The following is a 17115-nucleotide window of genomic DNA, read 5'->3' as shown; positions in this document are numbered from 1 at the left end:
CATTAAACACAAAGTAACAATTCTACTTTCGTTTTACTTGCCGGATAAAAGTGTCCTCTTTTTGGGTGCTGAAAATATGGTAGCCCTAATATAGACGTTGTTTCCGAAAACCGTTTTCTGAAGGATTAACTGGGAATTAAAATGCGGTTGACATCAACAATTATTTCATAATAAATTTATCATTTAAAACCAAAGGCAACGATTCCTCAAAACTAAGGTTTAAACGACGTTTTTTTTTTAATTTTGCTGAGTCAGTGTTTTTTTGTGTTTTGGCGCATTTTCTCGCGCGTGCATTTTGTTATAGCGAGGTGTTGGCGAGGACTGTTCGTAATACCAAATGCGTTTGCGAGATTATTGCTCGTTAATTCCTTTCTAAAACGAGGTCGTTTACTTAGCGAGCGAGGAACTGTTCCTAATGCCGCCCGGTGCTCTTCAACATGGGTTCGAAACATTCAGTAGGTAAGGGTTACGCGAGGATCCCTTGTTTTTTAAGGGAATTGATTACTTGATTCAGTATACGGGATTGATACGTCATTCAGAATTTTTTGATCACCCTGTCGAATTCAAACTCCAAGTAGGCCAGTTAATTTAACAAATTGGTAGTTGTTGCGTCACTTTTGTTTATTGTTTAACTACTAACAAGAGCATAATTGTTGCATCAAATACAGTTATACGATGTTGCTGTCGCTGATATACAGATAGCAGTTGTAAAAATAGACAAGACTGATAAGGGAGTAGGCTAGATAGTAGTAGGCCACAGAGCTAGAGCAGAGCTTCTGTTCAGCCTTTTTATATTGTTTAACCAAATTGTTATTGTTTAATCAAGCCAGATGAAGCAATATAGCATATTTCCTTACGTGAAGCGAAAGCAGCTTGATTTTTCTTAGTTAGAAGCAAAAGTGTTTTCATTTTTTTCTTTTAGGGGGTTTCGTGACAAACGCGGAAGTACATCAAGGTTTTCGCAATGATAAAAAGGTTTGAGAGCACTGTAGAACAGTATTGTAAACAAGTCATTTTTAAATGACTCAAGTCCCAGTCATTTAAAAAATAACTTAAGTCCAAGTTAAGTTTTTTTGCCAAAATAACAAGACAAGTCCCAGTCCGGTCCATCAAGGTATTACGAGAGCACGTCAGCTTCAGGTCATGTCATTGACATAAAAGTAAACTGTTAAACTATTAAAATTGGTAAACTTGCCGGTTATGAGCAATAATTTAACTAAAAAAACTAAAAAAATAAACTCAATACACAGCAATAAAAGTGTTTGTTTAATTTTAATGTGTAAAACTTGAGATAAATTTGTATGAAAAACACCTAATTTAATCCCAAGTTATATGACAAATAACTTAAGTCCAAGTCAAGTCATTTGTCCAAATGACTCAGTCAAGTCAAGTCATTTGAAAACAGTGACTTAAGTGCACAAGTCATTACAACACTGCTGTACAATGTAGATCATCCATTGGTCTCTGGAGGGCGTTAGAGATTTGGTCGAAGGTATATACGTCCTATACGTAAAAATGAATACAACAGGCATTACAGTACAGATAAGTATGTTTCAAATACCTATTTATCACGACCTATCTATATTTTTAAAGTAAATGGTAATAACTCATTTTTTCAATTTGGTGAGATTGACTAATTCTGTATTCAAAGTTAGATTGTATTCAAAGTTAGAGACGTGATGTTTTTGAAACTTACTTAAGTATAACTTTAAGGTCGATTACATTTGGTCGTTAATAGATTTGAGATCGTCCAAAAGTATGAAAATATTGCTATCAATTTACAGTTAAACTGATATGTTTAAAACATTGACCTAAATTGATTGGTATTGTTATTTATCCATGGAAATGCATGCTACAGCATCTAATAAAATTCTAATTTAGGACATCTAAGGTTAGGGTTAGATATTGTTTAATGAGTTTAATCGGTGTTTTTTAACCGGTGTACTGCCGGACACTTGTGTTCCGTAAATGATTGCTAGGTGTTCCGCAAAATATTTATTAGTTTTACAAGTGTTCCTTGGAAAACACCACCGATCAAATATTACTTGGTATACCACAATGTATTTAAGTATAGCTTTAAGGTAATTTATCATTATCACCAGTTTAAAGTTTCCATTGTGGTTTGCTTAATTTAATGTTGAGTAATAATAAGACTAGTCGCGTATAGAATTGTAAATATTAGGCCTGTTGTTGTTTATGCACAATAAAACGGCCGGATGTAAATTTTGTGCTTATCCAAACACGCCCAGATACCGCACTACGAAAAATTTAAAGTAAAAAAAAATATGTTGTGTTATTTGTTTCAATGCATTTTATTCCCAAACTTCTGTGATTTTATTTTCCACAAAATTATTTTATTGCATTAGGTGTTACCGTGGCTCAAATCGGTGAAAATTTGTTTAAGTAATAATAAAATTAATGAAATTTGTTTAAATAATGAAATTCATGAAATACGTTCATCTGTAGCTAGATCGGTTACCGATGTTTACAAAGATTCGTGTGCTGTCTTCGAAATGGCTGTTTTACATCCAAGCCTGTTTCGTTTTATGTTGCGTAAATCGTTCTTGTCACCATGACATCTTTAAAGTATTCTTATCAGTTTAGCAACATTCTGATTTTGCATTTTTTAAGGCGTGGCGAGTTGTCTGTGGAAACAAATAGCTCATCATGGAGGAAGCACTATCATGCATTTGTGTAACGTTCTAGCTAGCTGGAACGCCCTATAATGCCAGAACATATTAATGTGCTTAAGCTTAACGGTTAGATGTAATAAATAAAATATGTTTTCAACAGTGGAAACTTACTGCTCAATCTGTATGAAACGGCCATCGTTTTATTATTGATTTTTTTTCGCACGCTTTTTAAAAATGCGTAAACTATTGACACATGCGGTGCAAGAGAGCAAAATTTTCCAAACTGACTAAAAACAGCCAAACGAATGCAATATTCTCTCGAATGGCTCTAGAACATAAATGCAGAAATTATAAAAAAAAACGATGCTTTTATAAATACAGCAACTAAAACAGTGGTTTAATCACCCTGCTAAAAAACTATATTTTACTCTTCGTATTCCAATAAAAGCTACCCTTACGAAAAAAACATTTTTTGTGTCGTGCAGCTTTCCCGTTTTCTGAAAGTACGTGTCCTCGTGTAATAAACAGAGAGTAAATTTAAGTGCCAAAATAGCGGCGCGGGAGATTCATTGGCACAAAAACGAGACATCCCCTTGTCCGTGCCTTTTCTGTGGAGGGCCGTTAGCAGGCGGGCTGCCGCGCCCAGTCGCAACGTAGAAGGCCCATAATCGTCGGTGGCGGGGTGAGAGAAAAGAGAATCGAGCCTCACGAAAGAGAAACAAAGATCGCCCTCGCCGTGGCTCGTCCGCGCCAAAGCGAGCGCCTTTTTTCTCTCTGGACCGCACTTGTTTACGCGCAGGGCGAAACATAGCGGGAGGTAGTTGAGCAGAAGGCCATTGTGCACTGAGCGTTCTGTACAGCTGTGTCGCTCCTAGGAGCTTGAATCGACCGTCACGCTGAAGCCCGTTATCGCGCAGCCGTCAAACTGAGTGGTTTGCCGCCGGTCGTTGTAAAGGTTCTAACATAGCGTTGTTTTGTTTTCTGTGTTGCAGTGTAAACGCATTAGTAAAGGAAAGCGCTAGTACAGCAAAGTAGCAACTGCTGCCTCAGTACGCCGTGTGTTAATGCGTGTGTGATTGATCTGGCTACAAGCATTTCCCCGAGCAAAAATGATGGAAGCGTTGGTCGCCTTTTCAAACTTTCAAGGCGAAGTTCCCAGCCCGTCTGGAAGCGACGACTCAGGCATCGGCCTTTCACCCCACTCGCCCACTATCCAGGAACTGCGAAAAGGCAACAACAACGGCACGTTCGTCGCCGCCGCCTTGGAAAGTCCCCCGGAATCCCACTTCGTCACCAAAAGTTTCTGCGCCGGAGAATACACGGAAGGCCGCCCGCCATTCAGCGCCTGGCCATATAACCAGCCGGGCTTGGCCTACGACGCCAGTAGCTACCTTCGCGATCAATTGGTGGACAGCAAGCCAACTGCGTTCAACCTGCACAAAGTCGACAGCGACTGCCAATTCCAAGAAATAGACAGCTTCTTGGAATCGATCGAACCGACCGTCAACAATAGCACTAACCCTACTGCAACAGTCCGCAATCTACAGCTACCAGGCGTCGACAAAACCCTCCCCGGCGCCAAGAATCGCAAGCGAGCCAACCCGAGCCAAAGGCGTCTGCGCGGCGTCGACCTGAACAGCAAGCAAATGTAAGCCCGCGACGTTTACTTCGATAAATTAAAATAAGTCGACCGATGCGTTGATATGCAGCGTGGGTTTACCTTTAAACAGAGTGACGCGCAGGTGGTTAATTACATGATATGACGGGCGCGCTTGCATTCAAATCATCCACCACGCGCCACTTGTTGGTAATATAAGTTAGGCCCCCCGGAGGTTTTTTGTACAGATTGTTTGTGTAAGTTCAGCAGTAACCTACAATTGTTTTAAAACTTTACTTCGCGCCCAACATTCGTCCTATGGAATCCATGTAGCCATGATATGCACTGTGTACTACCTCTAACATTATGCTGGCTTATTGCGGTTTTAGCCTGAAGCTCGAGCGCTGCCTGCAGCCCAAGACGGGAAACGGTAAACCGAGACAGACTTCAGCCAAGCGAAAGATGAGCCAAGCCAAACGCAGCGAAGGAAATCGACCTGGTTAGATGTTAATTTTTTGCCTCGATTACTTTCCTTTAACATCGCAGAAAAGTTTCGTGCCCACACGTTTTTATAATATGCATATTGCAAGGTGATGAATATGCTTAAATTCTAGTTGTATACCACGTTTTTTGCCGTTTTATCCTTTACCGTAAAGTGTTATTTTTTAACTGCAGTTGTGTACCCTGGAGTGAGACCGAAAACAGTACGCGAAGTACTTCAGCAACTGCGACAGTCAGCGGTAGGTCAACATAAGTGGATCAATATTTGCCCACTTAAATTAACGCTAAATACTTAATACCTATTGAATAAAATTTAATGATTAATATTTTGTCAATATTTCTTGATTAAAACCTTTTTCTAATTACTTTTATTTTTATTTTTAGAAAGCCGCTAATAGGCCCTCAGGCCACGCATCCATGTCGCAGCAGCAGCAGCCAAGGGCTGCCACCTTCCAGCCACAAAACCCACTCATAAACCAGTCCCCGAACAACTTCGCCGTTTCCCCCGGCAACCAACAGCCGATCGCTCCCGAGTACTTGGAGCGCCTGGCCGTGGACCCCTTTCAGCCGGTTGCCTCCCCACCAATGGGCCACAATATCGGTTACCCCTCACCCACCTCCAACTACTCCTCCACCCCTCCCCCTTCCAATCTCCCCGATTGCGCTTACCCCCAAAGTCTCGTAGGCCGGCCCTACGCCTCGCCGCTGGGCGAAATGTCGATGCAGCATTCTCCCAACGTCATGGCTTTCGATCAGATCCCGAATTGCGGCGCACAAATGGGATCCGACCCCGGCTTTATCCAAACCATGAGCCCCGCCGCTTCCAGCGTGTCCTGCAACTCACCCTACCAAACCCCCAGCAACCCCGCTTTCAGCCCCCAGCCCGCCTACCCGCCCCCGGAGTTTACCGACCTGCAAAGCTTCGTCACCAGTCAAAATTTCGCCAGCGCCGCTGCCAGCTTTCCTCCGAGCTATTCGTGTCTCGATAACTCGCAGGCATTCGGTAAATATTGTTTCCACTTTTATAAAAACTAGGCCGGTCAGTTATAATTAATATTTCGTTTTTTGTTCCAGACACAAATGTGACCTTCATGTCGTCGTCAAGCTACGCTCCTGTTTCAGGTAAGCAGCGGTTATTCGCGTCTATTTGTGCATTAAAAACAGTCGGTTGTAGTCCTTGGGTGCAAGTCTAGCTTGTTTGGTGCCGTTTTCGAGCGCGCGTGTTTAGGCTTGTTAGCCTGGGGCACTGACGCAACGTTTTGTTTCTCCAGGCCACGACAGCAGCCTGGCAGACATGCTGGGCGCCGTCGTCCGAGCGGTGATCTGCGACAGTGTCCAGAACCTAATCGCCAACCTGCGACAGATGCAATCCGCCGTTGATCTGCAGCACCTGCTTAACCTAAAGGACGCCAAAGGGATGGTGAGTCGCGGCTATAGGCCAACCTTTTAGCCTTAATAAATGTTCTACTTTGATATTCCGCACGCCTATCGACCAACATCAGAGGCTCTTAATTTTTTTTACCGCGGACCCTAATTTTTTAATTTTTTTGCTTCGCGTGGGCCACGGTAGGCAAGAAATTTTCAAAAATGACGGCACAATCCCATCAAAGTACATTCCTAAAACGTTTTATTTTTTATTAAACTCTTTTCTTTGAAAAATTGATAACTTCTTAAATATACACTAATATTTTAATTTGGCCTTCATGGACCCCTAAAATTAGTTCACGGACCCCAAAGGGGTTCATGGACCCTGTTTAAGAACCCCTGTACCTACATCGATGAGAAGGCACGAAAATGGAATGTTGCAATGTTTCGTTACCTAACGCCTTGCACTCGACACCAATGGGGCTGTCCCTTTTTTTCTTCTTTTGAAATAGAAAAGCACGACTTAGACGGCGGCTTTACACGCGCGACGTGCCGCTCTGGGTTGCATTGTGTCGCGAAATGCCAGCCAAAAGTGCAGAACGAGCGGCGAATTAATGTCAACGGCCATGACGCGGCACACGGATCGATGGCACCCCTTTTCATTAACCTTAACTAGCCCAGAAGGGTGCCGGTTTATGCTTTTACTTCAGCATTTACGGCTGATGCCTGTAAACGAGGTATACATATGTTTAAAATACGCGTAAAACCCTCAACATTTTTAATGTATTTTGCAACCTGTGGTTTAGGATTTTACTTTTACAAAAAGCTAAAAACTTGTTTTTAGCCAAGCATCTCAGGGTTTCTGAAGCGCCTTTCTCTTTCTTACCCTTGAAGGGTCTCTGTGCAACCCTATCTAGGCCGTTTTGCATCTAAACCACCCGACCAGGATTCAGGATATGTCCGACGCCATCCGCAACTTGTCATCTCCCGCGTCTCCCGTTTCAGGCATCCCTAATTGCATGCGCGCTGCCGCAGTGGGACCGAGTAGCCTTCACTCGCACTGGCGTACTCTTTTAATCGGTGAAAGGCCCGTCATTTCCAAATTTGCACAGTTTCACTGTCAAGCTAAAAGTAGTCGCGGATGCCAAAACCGCCAGATTTAGCGCTTTACGGCGGTCGGATTCGTTCCACTGGGTTAAAACTAAACGAAAACGTGGAGGAATTTCTGCGCGCTAGATCGTGTTCGCCGCGTGCAATAGACGGTTTTGCATTCACGCTGCATATCGTCTTTTTGCGGCCGGCAACTGACAACGCTGTCTTTCCAGTTTGCTCTTTTCTTAATCCGTTTTATGTCGTCACGCAGATTAAGATTAAAAAAATAGACCTGATAAGTTGCATTGAGAACCAAGAGCGGTATAACATCGCGAATCCCGCAGGCAAAACAAATTGGGTTTACCTTTGCCGTACAGCCCAACTAAAGCAAACAACAGGCAGCAACAGCCCGTGCTAAAAGCGCAAATGTCAAAGGTATTGCAGCGTTCGCGACACGCATATGGCAAATTCTTTAAAGTGTGTACTTTAGGGCCACGGGTGCGTGCCCAGCCTGCCTTCTTGTCAGTCTGGTTTTACACAAGCCTGTAAAACCCTGTAAAGCGGCAACGCATTGGTTGATATTTAACTTAGTCGGGGAACACCGTGGGCGCGCGCTTTTCGACCTACGCCATCCCATTTCGGCCCTATACATAGAATTCCCGGACCGGTTCTCCCGTTCGTTTGTTTGCTTCGCATCCCGCGCTGCACTTCGTTCTGTTTTACAGATAATTAAACGAACACCGACGTTTATTAGGATGCCGAACGATAGGGTTGGGTGAAAGCACACGAAACCTACTAAAAGATGGTCGCTTTTTGACGTGTCTGTCTCCTCGAATAGAGCGCTTAAAGTCAGCACGAAAATCACCCTAACGTCGATGCGCCACCAGTGTTTAGCCTTTGATTTAGAAGGGGCGCTAGAAAGGTGGCGTGGTCTGATTGGCAGCGCTCGTGTCACCACGGCCTCGTGCTGCTGGCAGACCGCAAGCTTTCAACCTTCACGACTGTCGAAGGGCTTCGGCAGCCTAAAGGAGTTTTAGCCAATTACAAATAACTACGAGAAAACCAAGCTACCGTCGACCGCCTCGAGGCGCCCGAAAGTGCCTCGAAAAAAACTCGCGTCTGCGCAAATTTTCCCAGACGCCGAGCGCATAGTAAGCCCGAAAACGTGCCTGAGCCTTCTGGCGTTGTTTCGCCTCGTCGCTAATTCCTCACGCCGCCAGCAGAAATCGTGACAAAGCCCGGCTTTGCCCGCTGTGCTTTGCCGACGAACAAAACCTGGGAAATTTACTTGCAAGATCGCGATCTAGGCCACGACCCGGGCATTTCCTTTCGGTTCAATATTTTTCAGTCTTTTTAATAGTTCGTAGCTATATTCACCTCCGCTGGTCGCGGGCGCTTCTTTTTGCCGCGTGCTTTTTGGAGGAACGAAAAAAATCCCGTCGCGAAAATGACAGAAAAAAAGGGGTCACGCTCTGGCGCGTGCGAAACGGGAAATTTTCCTTTCAGAATCGGCGCGCGTTTGAGGACCTGCTGCTACCTGCGCTTCTCGGCGCCGCGTAAATTTCGCCATTGTCGAGTGCTCGTTGAGTCCGCGATAGCTCATCGATCTATTTTTAGCCGACGCTGAGGTTGATTTTAGACTTCTGCTCGCCGGCCAATATACAAGTAGTAATAGGAAATCCGGCGCCATTGTCTTGGGGCCGCCATTCGCCCTCGTTGCCGCTTAGAGGCCTCTTTGTTTCGGCGGAATTTTTACACCCCTTGCCGAGACACTGCGAATATGACATCATGGCGTAAACTTAGCCCGCCTTTGGGGTTGCCAGTGGCTCAGGGGCGGGTGGGTTAAAGGGCATGGGGTTAGATCCTTGTCGGTGATCACTTTGGAAAACCCATATCAGTTTTATTCAACGGTATTCACGGAAGTTTGGAAAGGTCTTTTGAAAACGGGAATTACTGTTGCTTTAGCCAAGTCATTCAAATGATGAAATCTCTGTGTTGCATTCGGGAATTTCCAAGCGTATATTTTTGGCAGGCTGCCATTTGCGACATTTCACAGTTTTTATCAAAACCGTTCTCTCTTGGGAATTTAGGACTTGCGGCGAAAGGTAACGAAAACGTACACTGTACAGAGAAGAGCCCTATCCTAAAAATATATAGTTACTAAGTTAAGTTTTTTGTTTTAGTTTCGTTTGGAACAACTTATATTTCTTCGGGTTAGTAATTCATTACGTGCGCCAAAAGGTAGTGGCGGGCAGAAATCATAAACAGCTCGCCGACTCCCGTGATGTAGTATCTAGAAACAGGGCGGCGTTAGGTAAGACAGTTGCGGTCCATTCCAACAACGGCGCGAGGCGCGACGCTTCTTCTTTTGTGACGTAACAAGGCGCTCTTCCGGTCTCGCGGCGCTTGTTGCTAAAAAAAAGAGATCGAGTGTGTTAAAACTGGTTTTTCGTGTAGCTCCATGTGTAAGGGCTCGCGACGCTCGCGACCAGTCAGACCCCGACCACGACGTGCGGTCACGGAAGAGGTCGTCATGTCGCGTGTATTTGCATCATACCGCTATTTTTTTTCTTCGCAAGTAACGTTTTTTTTTTCTTGGCTTTCGCACTTTTTTTTTTTTTTTTTTTTTCGTGAAGCGAAACTGGCAAAAAATGAAATGCGACCAGTTTTGAGTCTCCAATGGCTATATGATTATACCTGAATTTACAAAACCTTAAATAACTTTAAAGCAGTGGTTCTCAACCTTTTTTCTCTCGTGGCCCATTTACGTTGCAAAAAATTCTGTGACCAATAGAATTTTTATGAAAGGAAAGCCTTAAAATAGGTTTAGAACAAAACACAGCAGAACATATTTTAAAAAAGATTATTTATTCAACCGTGCATTAGTAAGACACTTATGGCTGAACAATAAATTTACATTCCTTTTTAATTCCTCCCCAAGCCATTATTCCTGTAAAATTAAATATAATGACACAAATGAAACTAAATCTAGCTTTTTAAATTGGTCTGTGGCCCACCTTAAATGTTCTTATGGCCCACCAGTGATCCATGACCCACTGGTTGAGAACCGCTGTTCTATAGCCTTAAATAACTATAGCCTCAGATTTTTATGCGATTAGTATGATGACATTTTGCTCGGTTGGAAACTTCTTGTCGTTGTTCTACATTCAATTAGTAATGCATATGTACTGTAGTCAAGGTTATGATTTAACAATCATCCCAAATCGTCATGAGAGCGTGTTTGTTATTTTTGCTGGCGACAAGCAGCGGTGCTGCGTTTGAGGGTGTTTCTTTGGCAAGGGCGCTTAATGGCCTTTTTCCGCGAAATAACAATTTTTGAGGTTCGCGTCTGGCGCTCGGAGCCAATACGTGTCGCCGTGACTGCAGTTTGCATTTGTGAGAACGACTGTCCATGCGCGTTTGACGTCGGTCTTCATCTTAAGCGGCGGGCGTGCGCCTAGTGTCATTTCCAAGTCCACTTTTAGCTGAACGAATAAACGTTACACGCGAAACAGGTGCTTAACATTTCGAGCTTAGCTGGCTTTGAGATCAAGTAATTAAATCAGTGAAGAGTGGACGTCAAAACAGGGCGTCATGTGTGGTTCTGGGTATATCGATTTTGTGTGATGTGCTGGGGGTCTAGGTGCTAGACGCGATGTCTGAAACTGATAAAAGAGTCTCGTTCTCTATCCCGTTTTTATCGCCTACATTCCAAAATAGCAAGCGATTTCGCTCGCATATTAGACATATCTCCACTCTCTTTGAAGTGACAATGGAAAAAATAGTGTCGCGTGTTGCCTCTATCCAAGGCGAAGGTTTACTCTGGGAGCTCTCAAAACAGGCTTTTAAGAGGGCGCGCGTGTATTTTGCTGTCATACACCGCTCCAGGCGTCCCATTCGTCGTCATATCGGTCCCAACATTGCGCCCGGTATTACGATCGGGGGAGTCTGTATTCTTTCGCTTTATTGTTTCCCTGTCGCCGCCATGAATCAATGTAAACGATAGCGCTGCAAAAGAAGGATATAGCTCTGTTTGAAACGCTGCGAACATCCAGGCTGCCTGTACTTTCGTTGGGTTTGGGGTAGTTGCTACTGCTACTATGTAGAGTAAAAATCACTCTGTTATACATTACTAAATATAATAAGACATAGGTTAATTGTAATGCTAAAAATGTGAATCAAGGCGATGTCCATCTTCTCAAAACACATTATACATAAATAGCAGCGATTTGCCAAACTCACAAGGCTCTCTATGCTTTATACAGACTCCGCTGCTCTACGCCGTGAAGACGAGTAGCGTGGAAAAGGCGAGCGTGCTGCTGCGCTGGGGAGCCGACACCCATGCGCAGGACGCCGAAGGACAGAACATCCTTCACCTGGCCGCCGAACTGGAAGCCTCCGATATGATGGTAAGTTGCTGGAAGCACTTTGTTGTTCATGTGGTAATGTGTTGTATAGGTTTAAAAAACTCTGTATATTAAAATATTTTAAATGTTCCTGTTTTAAAAAAGAAGAAATCGTGATATTATTCTACATAATTAAAAATACCCCCATAAAACGACCATTTAATTTATATTTAAAAACACTGATCGGTTTACCACATACGAACCTCAAACGCTAATCGCCCAGATCGTATTTCTGCAGCGCCAACATTACATGTTCGACGGTTGTTTTGCAAAACGCGTGCCATGTTGTGCCACCGCGGGTCGAACTTTTTAATAATTCATCACGCCGCGACCGGCTCGCGGGCAAGCGCGGCATTAGCCGTGCAATGCAGGCCACGATGCCGAAAAAATATCGCAGGTCTTTTAGTCACCTCGCTTGGCGAATTACTCTCGGCTGCCAATTATTCGGGGTTAATGGCTTTTTACGACGTTCGTCAACTCGGGCAACAAAAAGTCACACGCGCGCGTCTAGACTCATATGAAAAGCCCGCAGCTTCATGCTTTGCGGAAGCCAACGCCCTTTTCCCGTTTTTCTGGCGCAGCGTTCATGTTAATGGCTGAAAAACGACGCGCCGTCGTCTGGCATTTACCGCATGGGTTTATTGTGTTGTTTTGACGCTTCGGCTATGTTAATGCCGTTTGGGTCGCGCCAGCGCGGACGTTTATTTTCGGAAAGAATGGCGTCCGAAATAACATTTGCATGGCCAGTTCCCCCCAGTCTATTTATAGCGCGTTGCACAAGGTCGCTTTTTATACTCTCTATATATACAGAACAATCGACATTCTCTAACCTTCTGCGCTCTCTTTAACGCAGAACTTCCTCGCCGAGAAGGCGCCACAGCAGTTCGCCGACCTGTGCAACGGAACCGCCGCCCTGAAAGCCGGTAAGCTTCATTTGTTTATTCAAATAAGACGCGGTATTCATCCCTTGGTTGCCACAATCGAATATAGCTCGGCGTCCTCCGTCAACGGCTGTCGGCGAGGGTCGAGTCATTGTCTTTGCCTTGGTCCTTCTTGCATTTTCACATTGCCAGCGACAGATTGTGATTTAGCGCCCGCCCTTACCCGACATTGATCCCGTTTTTTTGTTCTTGCTTCCTTAAGGACGCACACCGCTCCACATCGCCACCGAGAAGGGTAGAATCGACAGCATGGTGACCCTGATGCGGCAAGGAGCGTCGCTCACTGCAAAGGTAAGGATCACGGACCCTCATTGCAACCACGATATACGCTAGCGGAGTAATTCTGTTTCAAAACCTTTAACAGTGACATGTGCAAAATTTTTAGTTCTCTTAAGAGCGTTAACTAGTGCTATATAGTTGTTTTAACGATTGCATATTTATCGATTTTCGGCTTTCCTGTTTTTAGCAATGTAGCCACTTAAAACTATTTTTTATTTTATTAAAATCTTTATAGATAAAAATAGACTATTAGAATTGATTTGCGTGAGTTTTTTTGACTGACTTATTAGCTCTGGCGCTGTTGACATTTGCCCGAGCCACTAAATTTCGCTATCAGTTCGCGTGTAAAAAAAGGGAAAGCGATTTTTCGCCCTTGTTTGTTTTTCTCGCACGAAACGCGGGCGCGCTGTCAATTAACGACGACCAACCTTTTTTATCTTCACAGGAACAGCGCGGAGGCTGGTCGGCTCTGCACATGGCCGTTAAAAACTCTGACCTTGTCGCGACGCGCGAAATCCTCAGCTTCGCCGCGTACGGCTGCGCGACACGCGACAGCTGCAAGCGACTTCGGCAACGCGACACCGACGCCGCGCGGAAGGTGGTCGGCCAGTGCGCGCACAACGAGAACACAGCGCTGCACTTTGCTGCTGGTAAGTGGCACCCGAAATTAAGAATGACGTCATGTGTTGATGTAGTGATGTCATAAGTTGTGCTGATGACGTTTTGGCCGCTTATATGCCTACCCCGCTGTTACCGGATACTCTGTAGTGCGCTTTTCTTGCCATATGCCATACGCTTGAGACTTCGAGTATTTCAACAAACACTGAAATTCAATCGCAAATTTTCCAGTTTGTTTCAGCGTCCTCGTGCGCAGCTTTAGTGATTTTTCCGTGAAAACGCCGGTGTCAGATTGCGCAATGTTGAACGCAGAAAAACAACCGTAGCGAACCGATGTGCCCTTCATATACCGCTTAGGATCGTGCGGTCGACAAACAGGCGCTCCACCAATTAAAACCGTCGAAAACGAAAAGAAAGACGTGGCGTGAAAATGTGCGGTGAGGCAGGCCGCGTTGTAAAATGGGAGGTCTTCCTGTGATGGCCTGTCCTATCGAGTGGTGCCCGCGGCGCCGCTCTGGGCCTATTTTTAAGATATTTCTTATGCAGCCGGTTGGCATCAACTAGCACCGGCGGCGGCTTGTGTTACGCATTTAGACTTACGACAAAATTGTTCAGATGTCCTGTTTTAATGCAGCTTATATCCCGCCTTGTGAAAACTAACTTTTCACTGTAGATGGGATGCAACAAACAGTATTTCGGTGCCTTATATTTTCAAGTTAAATCGCTATAGGAAATCTTATTATTTCATTAGACTAGAGCAACCTATACGAGTTGCCAGAAAATGTAGCGGCGTACGCTAAGCAATCAAACTAGGTGGAAAGCGCCTGTAATCTCCAAAAGGGCTTGCTAAGTTGCCCTGTTGTACATTAGCACGCTATATCGGTTCGCGGTAAATCCAGATAAGGCACTACAAGCAGAAACGCCACTGCAATCAGTTAGTGCTGGTCTGCTACAATTGCGGAAAAGACGCGCCATGGTGACGTCAATAGCGCTTAATTCGCGGAAAACCTAAGAGCGCGAACGCCTTTTCAATGCGACTACTGTTCAGTCGTGCCTGAGCGGCGTGCTCGAAAGCCAGACGGCGAACTGTAACTTTTTTAATTGCTAAAGTGAGCTGGCGGGTCGAAATTGAGCACGACTATTTGTGGCGCCCCCGAAACGCCAGGACTTGTGTCGTTAAATGGTTTATTTATATTTTTTCGATTATCTATCACTTACATAATTTGGGAATATAGTGCAAAAAATTTGGCCGCTCCTGACCAGGATGTTTTTGCAAAAACTGTTGTTTAAAAATTAAACAATTGAATCAAATATTTAGTCCACGCCCTTTGCCATTTTAAATGATTGGAAAAATAATTGAGTACCTTTTTCGGCGAAGTAGGACAAAAACGAGAGTCCAATTCTATTTGATGTGTTCAGACTATGGCATTTTAATCTAAAGCGGCAGAACCCACCAGCATTTAGAAATGCCATTTTTAACAAGTCAATGTTTTTACGCCCAGAACTGCAAGTGGCCAACAACGTTCAGTTGGCTGAGGCGCAGAGCGCGATCATTAACCTGCTCCTGGACAACGACGCTGACCCTTCCGCCAAGAACCACCAGAACCAGTTTCCCTTCCAACTGCTCTCCACCACTAACGCGCAGGTAAGCAAAGTAAAACTAAAAAGTTTCTCGTGGAAATTACACAGTGTCGCCCGTATGCGTGTTTTTATAATATAATATTCTCAGTAATTATAATCAAAACAGCTCGTCTGGTAATTGTAATTGTTAACCAACATTTTGGCAACCTATTCAAATCGCCTTCTTTAGGGTGAATGACCAATAACACATCTAAAGCATAATACTGTTTTTTTTTAACATTTTTGAGAGCCCGACATACTTTTAATGTAACACGTCATTTACACACACCCCGTCGCCTAAATTTTCCATTCGCCTGAAGTTACAGTCCGATGTTTGTCTCGCGCAACCAATACTTTAATAATAGACTCCTGCAACCAGGGCGCAAACTTAAAAGCTGGACGGCTATATTAAGTGCTCGTTGGTCGTGTTTACCACGCGTCTCATCGTATCTTTGCAGATCTGCGAACGTCTGCGCGTGGGTCGGCGCTACATGCATCCAAACGTCTGCAGCAGCAGCAACAACAGCAACAACAGCGGTGGTAACGGAAGCGGCAAACTTAACCTCAACCTGCCGCCCCTGCACCCCGCCGTTGGTCAACAACAGCAGCAGCAGCAGCAGCAGCAGCAGCAGCAGCAGCAGCAGCAGCAGCAGCAGCAGCAGCAGCAGCAGATGCGCTTCAACGCCGCTTCGGGACTCGCCCGAATCAACTACTTGGAATGAATTTCTGTCGTACAGAATTTACTATAATTGAGGCTACCCAGTGTCACCCTGTCCCCGAAACAAGCTCACTCGCACCGGCCCGTCGCCTGAAAATGTCCGATACAAAAATAACAAGCGCGGGCCGTCCAAAAAAAACCGCCACGTTTTTCGTTCGCGAATTATTTATTCCGCATCTTGGCGCAGCGTGACACAGGGTACCTCGATTTTCTTGTGATCTTCTATGAAGAATGAAATGGCCCCGCGGCACCGCGGCGCGACCCCCATTCAAAGCTTCCCTGACCGCCCAAACGGCGGCCAAGGGGGGCCGGGGGCGCTTTTCCGCGGTACCAGAAGCGGGACCGTTTCCTTTAATCTGGTTGCCTTATTCTCGAGGCCTCGCCCACTTTTTGTTCGCCCCTGTCTCCTGTACAGCATTTCCTGTTGTCGTAACGTTCCTGTCATTTTTTGTGCGTATGTGTATTGTGTTGTTATCGCTTTAATTGCTGTCATCAGAAATAACAAAATGTACTCCTAATTTTAATATGACCACCATTGTGGCGTTGTTGTCGGTATTGGTGTTAAAAAAAGACAAAATCACCAATTTTGTTAATCGGCAAGATAAATCCTTCCAAGTTCAGACGCCAGTTACAGTCACTTGTGCACCAAACAGAACATTTTGCTATAATTTTTTTCCAGGGTTCAGATGGAATGTCACCTGTTTACTATATCCCGCGACCTGTCTGGCGCGCTTTTGTCGTTTTCGTACACAGACTCCCATTCCTGAACCAAACCGCTCCCTCATAGATTTTAAACAATGGCTTACGTCTGCCTTGCGTTTTTTTGTTTCGCCTTTGCCCATTGTTCGTTCGCCCTTGTTATTGTTCCGCGCTCTGTAGAGTTCTGCTTTGTCGCCGTTGACTGTGCGACGTTATTTTTCTTGTGCGTCGCACCTCTTGCTATAGTGTTTAGTGTATTGGCCCGTTTGGCCACACAGGAAGGGCCTATTTGCGTACAAGTTCGCGACACCTTTTGTATATACTTTGGTGCAAGCTGTTTAGCTCGAGTGTGCTGTGATTCAGTTTGTAGCGATATCGCCGCATTAGCTGCGCGTCGACACGTATCTGATGAATACATGGAGTCAATATACGGCTGTATTTTTTGCGCAATTTGGGGTATACGCCCGCTTTACGATGTAACTTCTTAAAGTTCCACGGAACGAAAACTCTGCCAGTTCCGCCCTGTTATTTTTGTAAAATGACCAGTGTGACATGTAGCATAACCGTGTGACGTGTAAGTTCCCTTTTTTCGGTTGCCCGCTCTGCTGTACATTTTGTAGGAATGATGAAATAAAAGTTCTCAAAA

The 17115-nt window shown here is 44.7% G+C and overlaps 1 protein-coding gene across 1 annotated transcript; it reads left to right on the top strand.

The window, feature by feature from the left end:
* Window positions 1-3630: 3630 nt before the first annotated feature.
* Window positions 3631-15843, top strand: LOC146139897 (uncharacterized). The gene is made up of 13 exons (XM_083392008.1): window positions 3631-4281; window positions 4620-4729; window positions 4906-4970; window positions 5116-5734; window positions 5806-5853; window positions 6003-6151; window positions 11454-11597; window positions 12448-12517; window positions 12738-12826; window positions 13260-13464; window positions 14935-15077; window positions 15511-15669; window positions 15724-15843. Exons 1-13 carry the CDS (start codon window positions 3743-3745, stop codon window positions 15772-15774), a joined length of 2391 nt encoding a protein of 796 aa, XP_083248134.1. The 5' UTR covers window positions 3631-3742; the 3' UTR covers window positions 15775-15843.
* Window positions 15844-17115: the final 1272 nt, after the last annotated feature.

Source organism: Ascidiella aspersa, chromosome 6 (assembly GCF_963924565.1).
Source record: "Ascidiella aspersa chromosome 6, kaAscAspe10.2, whole genome shotgun sequence".
In the NCBI taxonomy this organism is placed as follows: domain Eukaryota; kingdom Metazoa; phylum Chordata; class Ascidiacea; order Phlebobranchia; family Ascidiidae; genus Ascidiella; species Ascidiella aspersa.
This window is presented reverse-complemented; position numbering and strand designations above follow the sequence as displayed.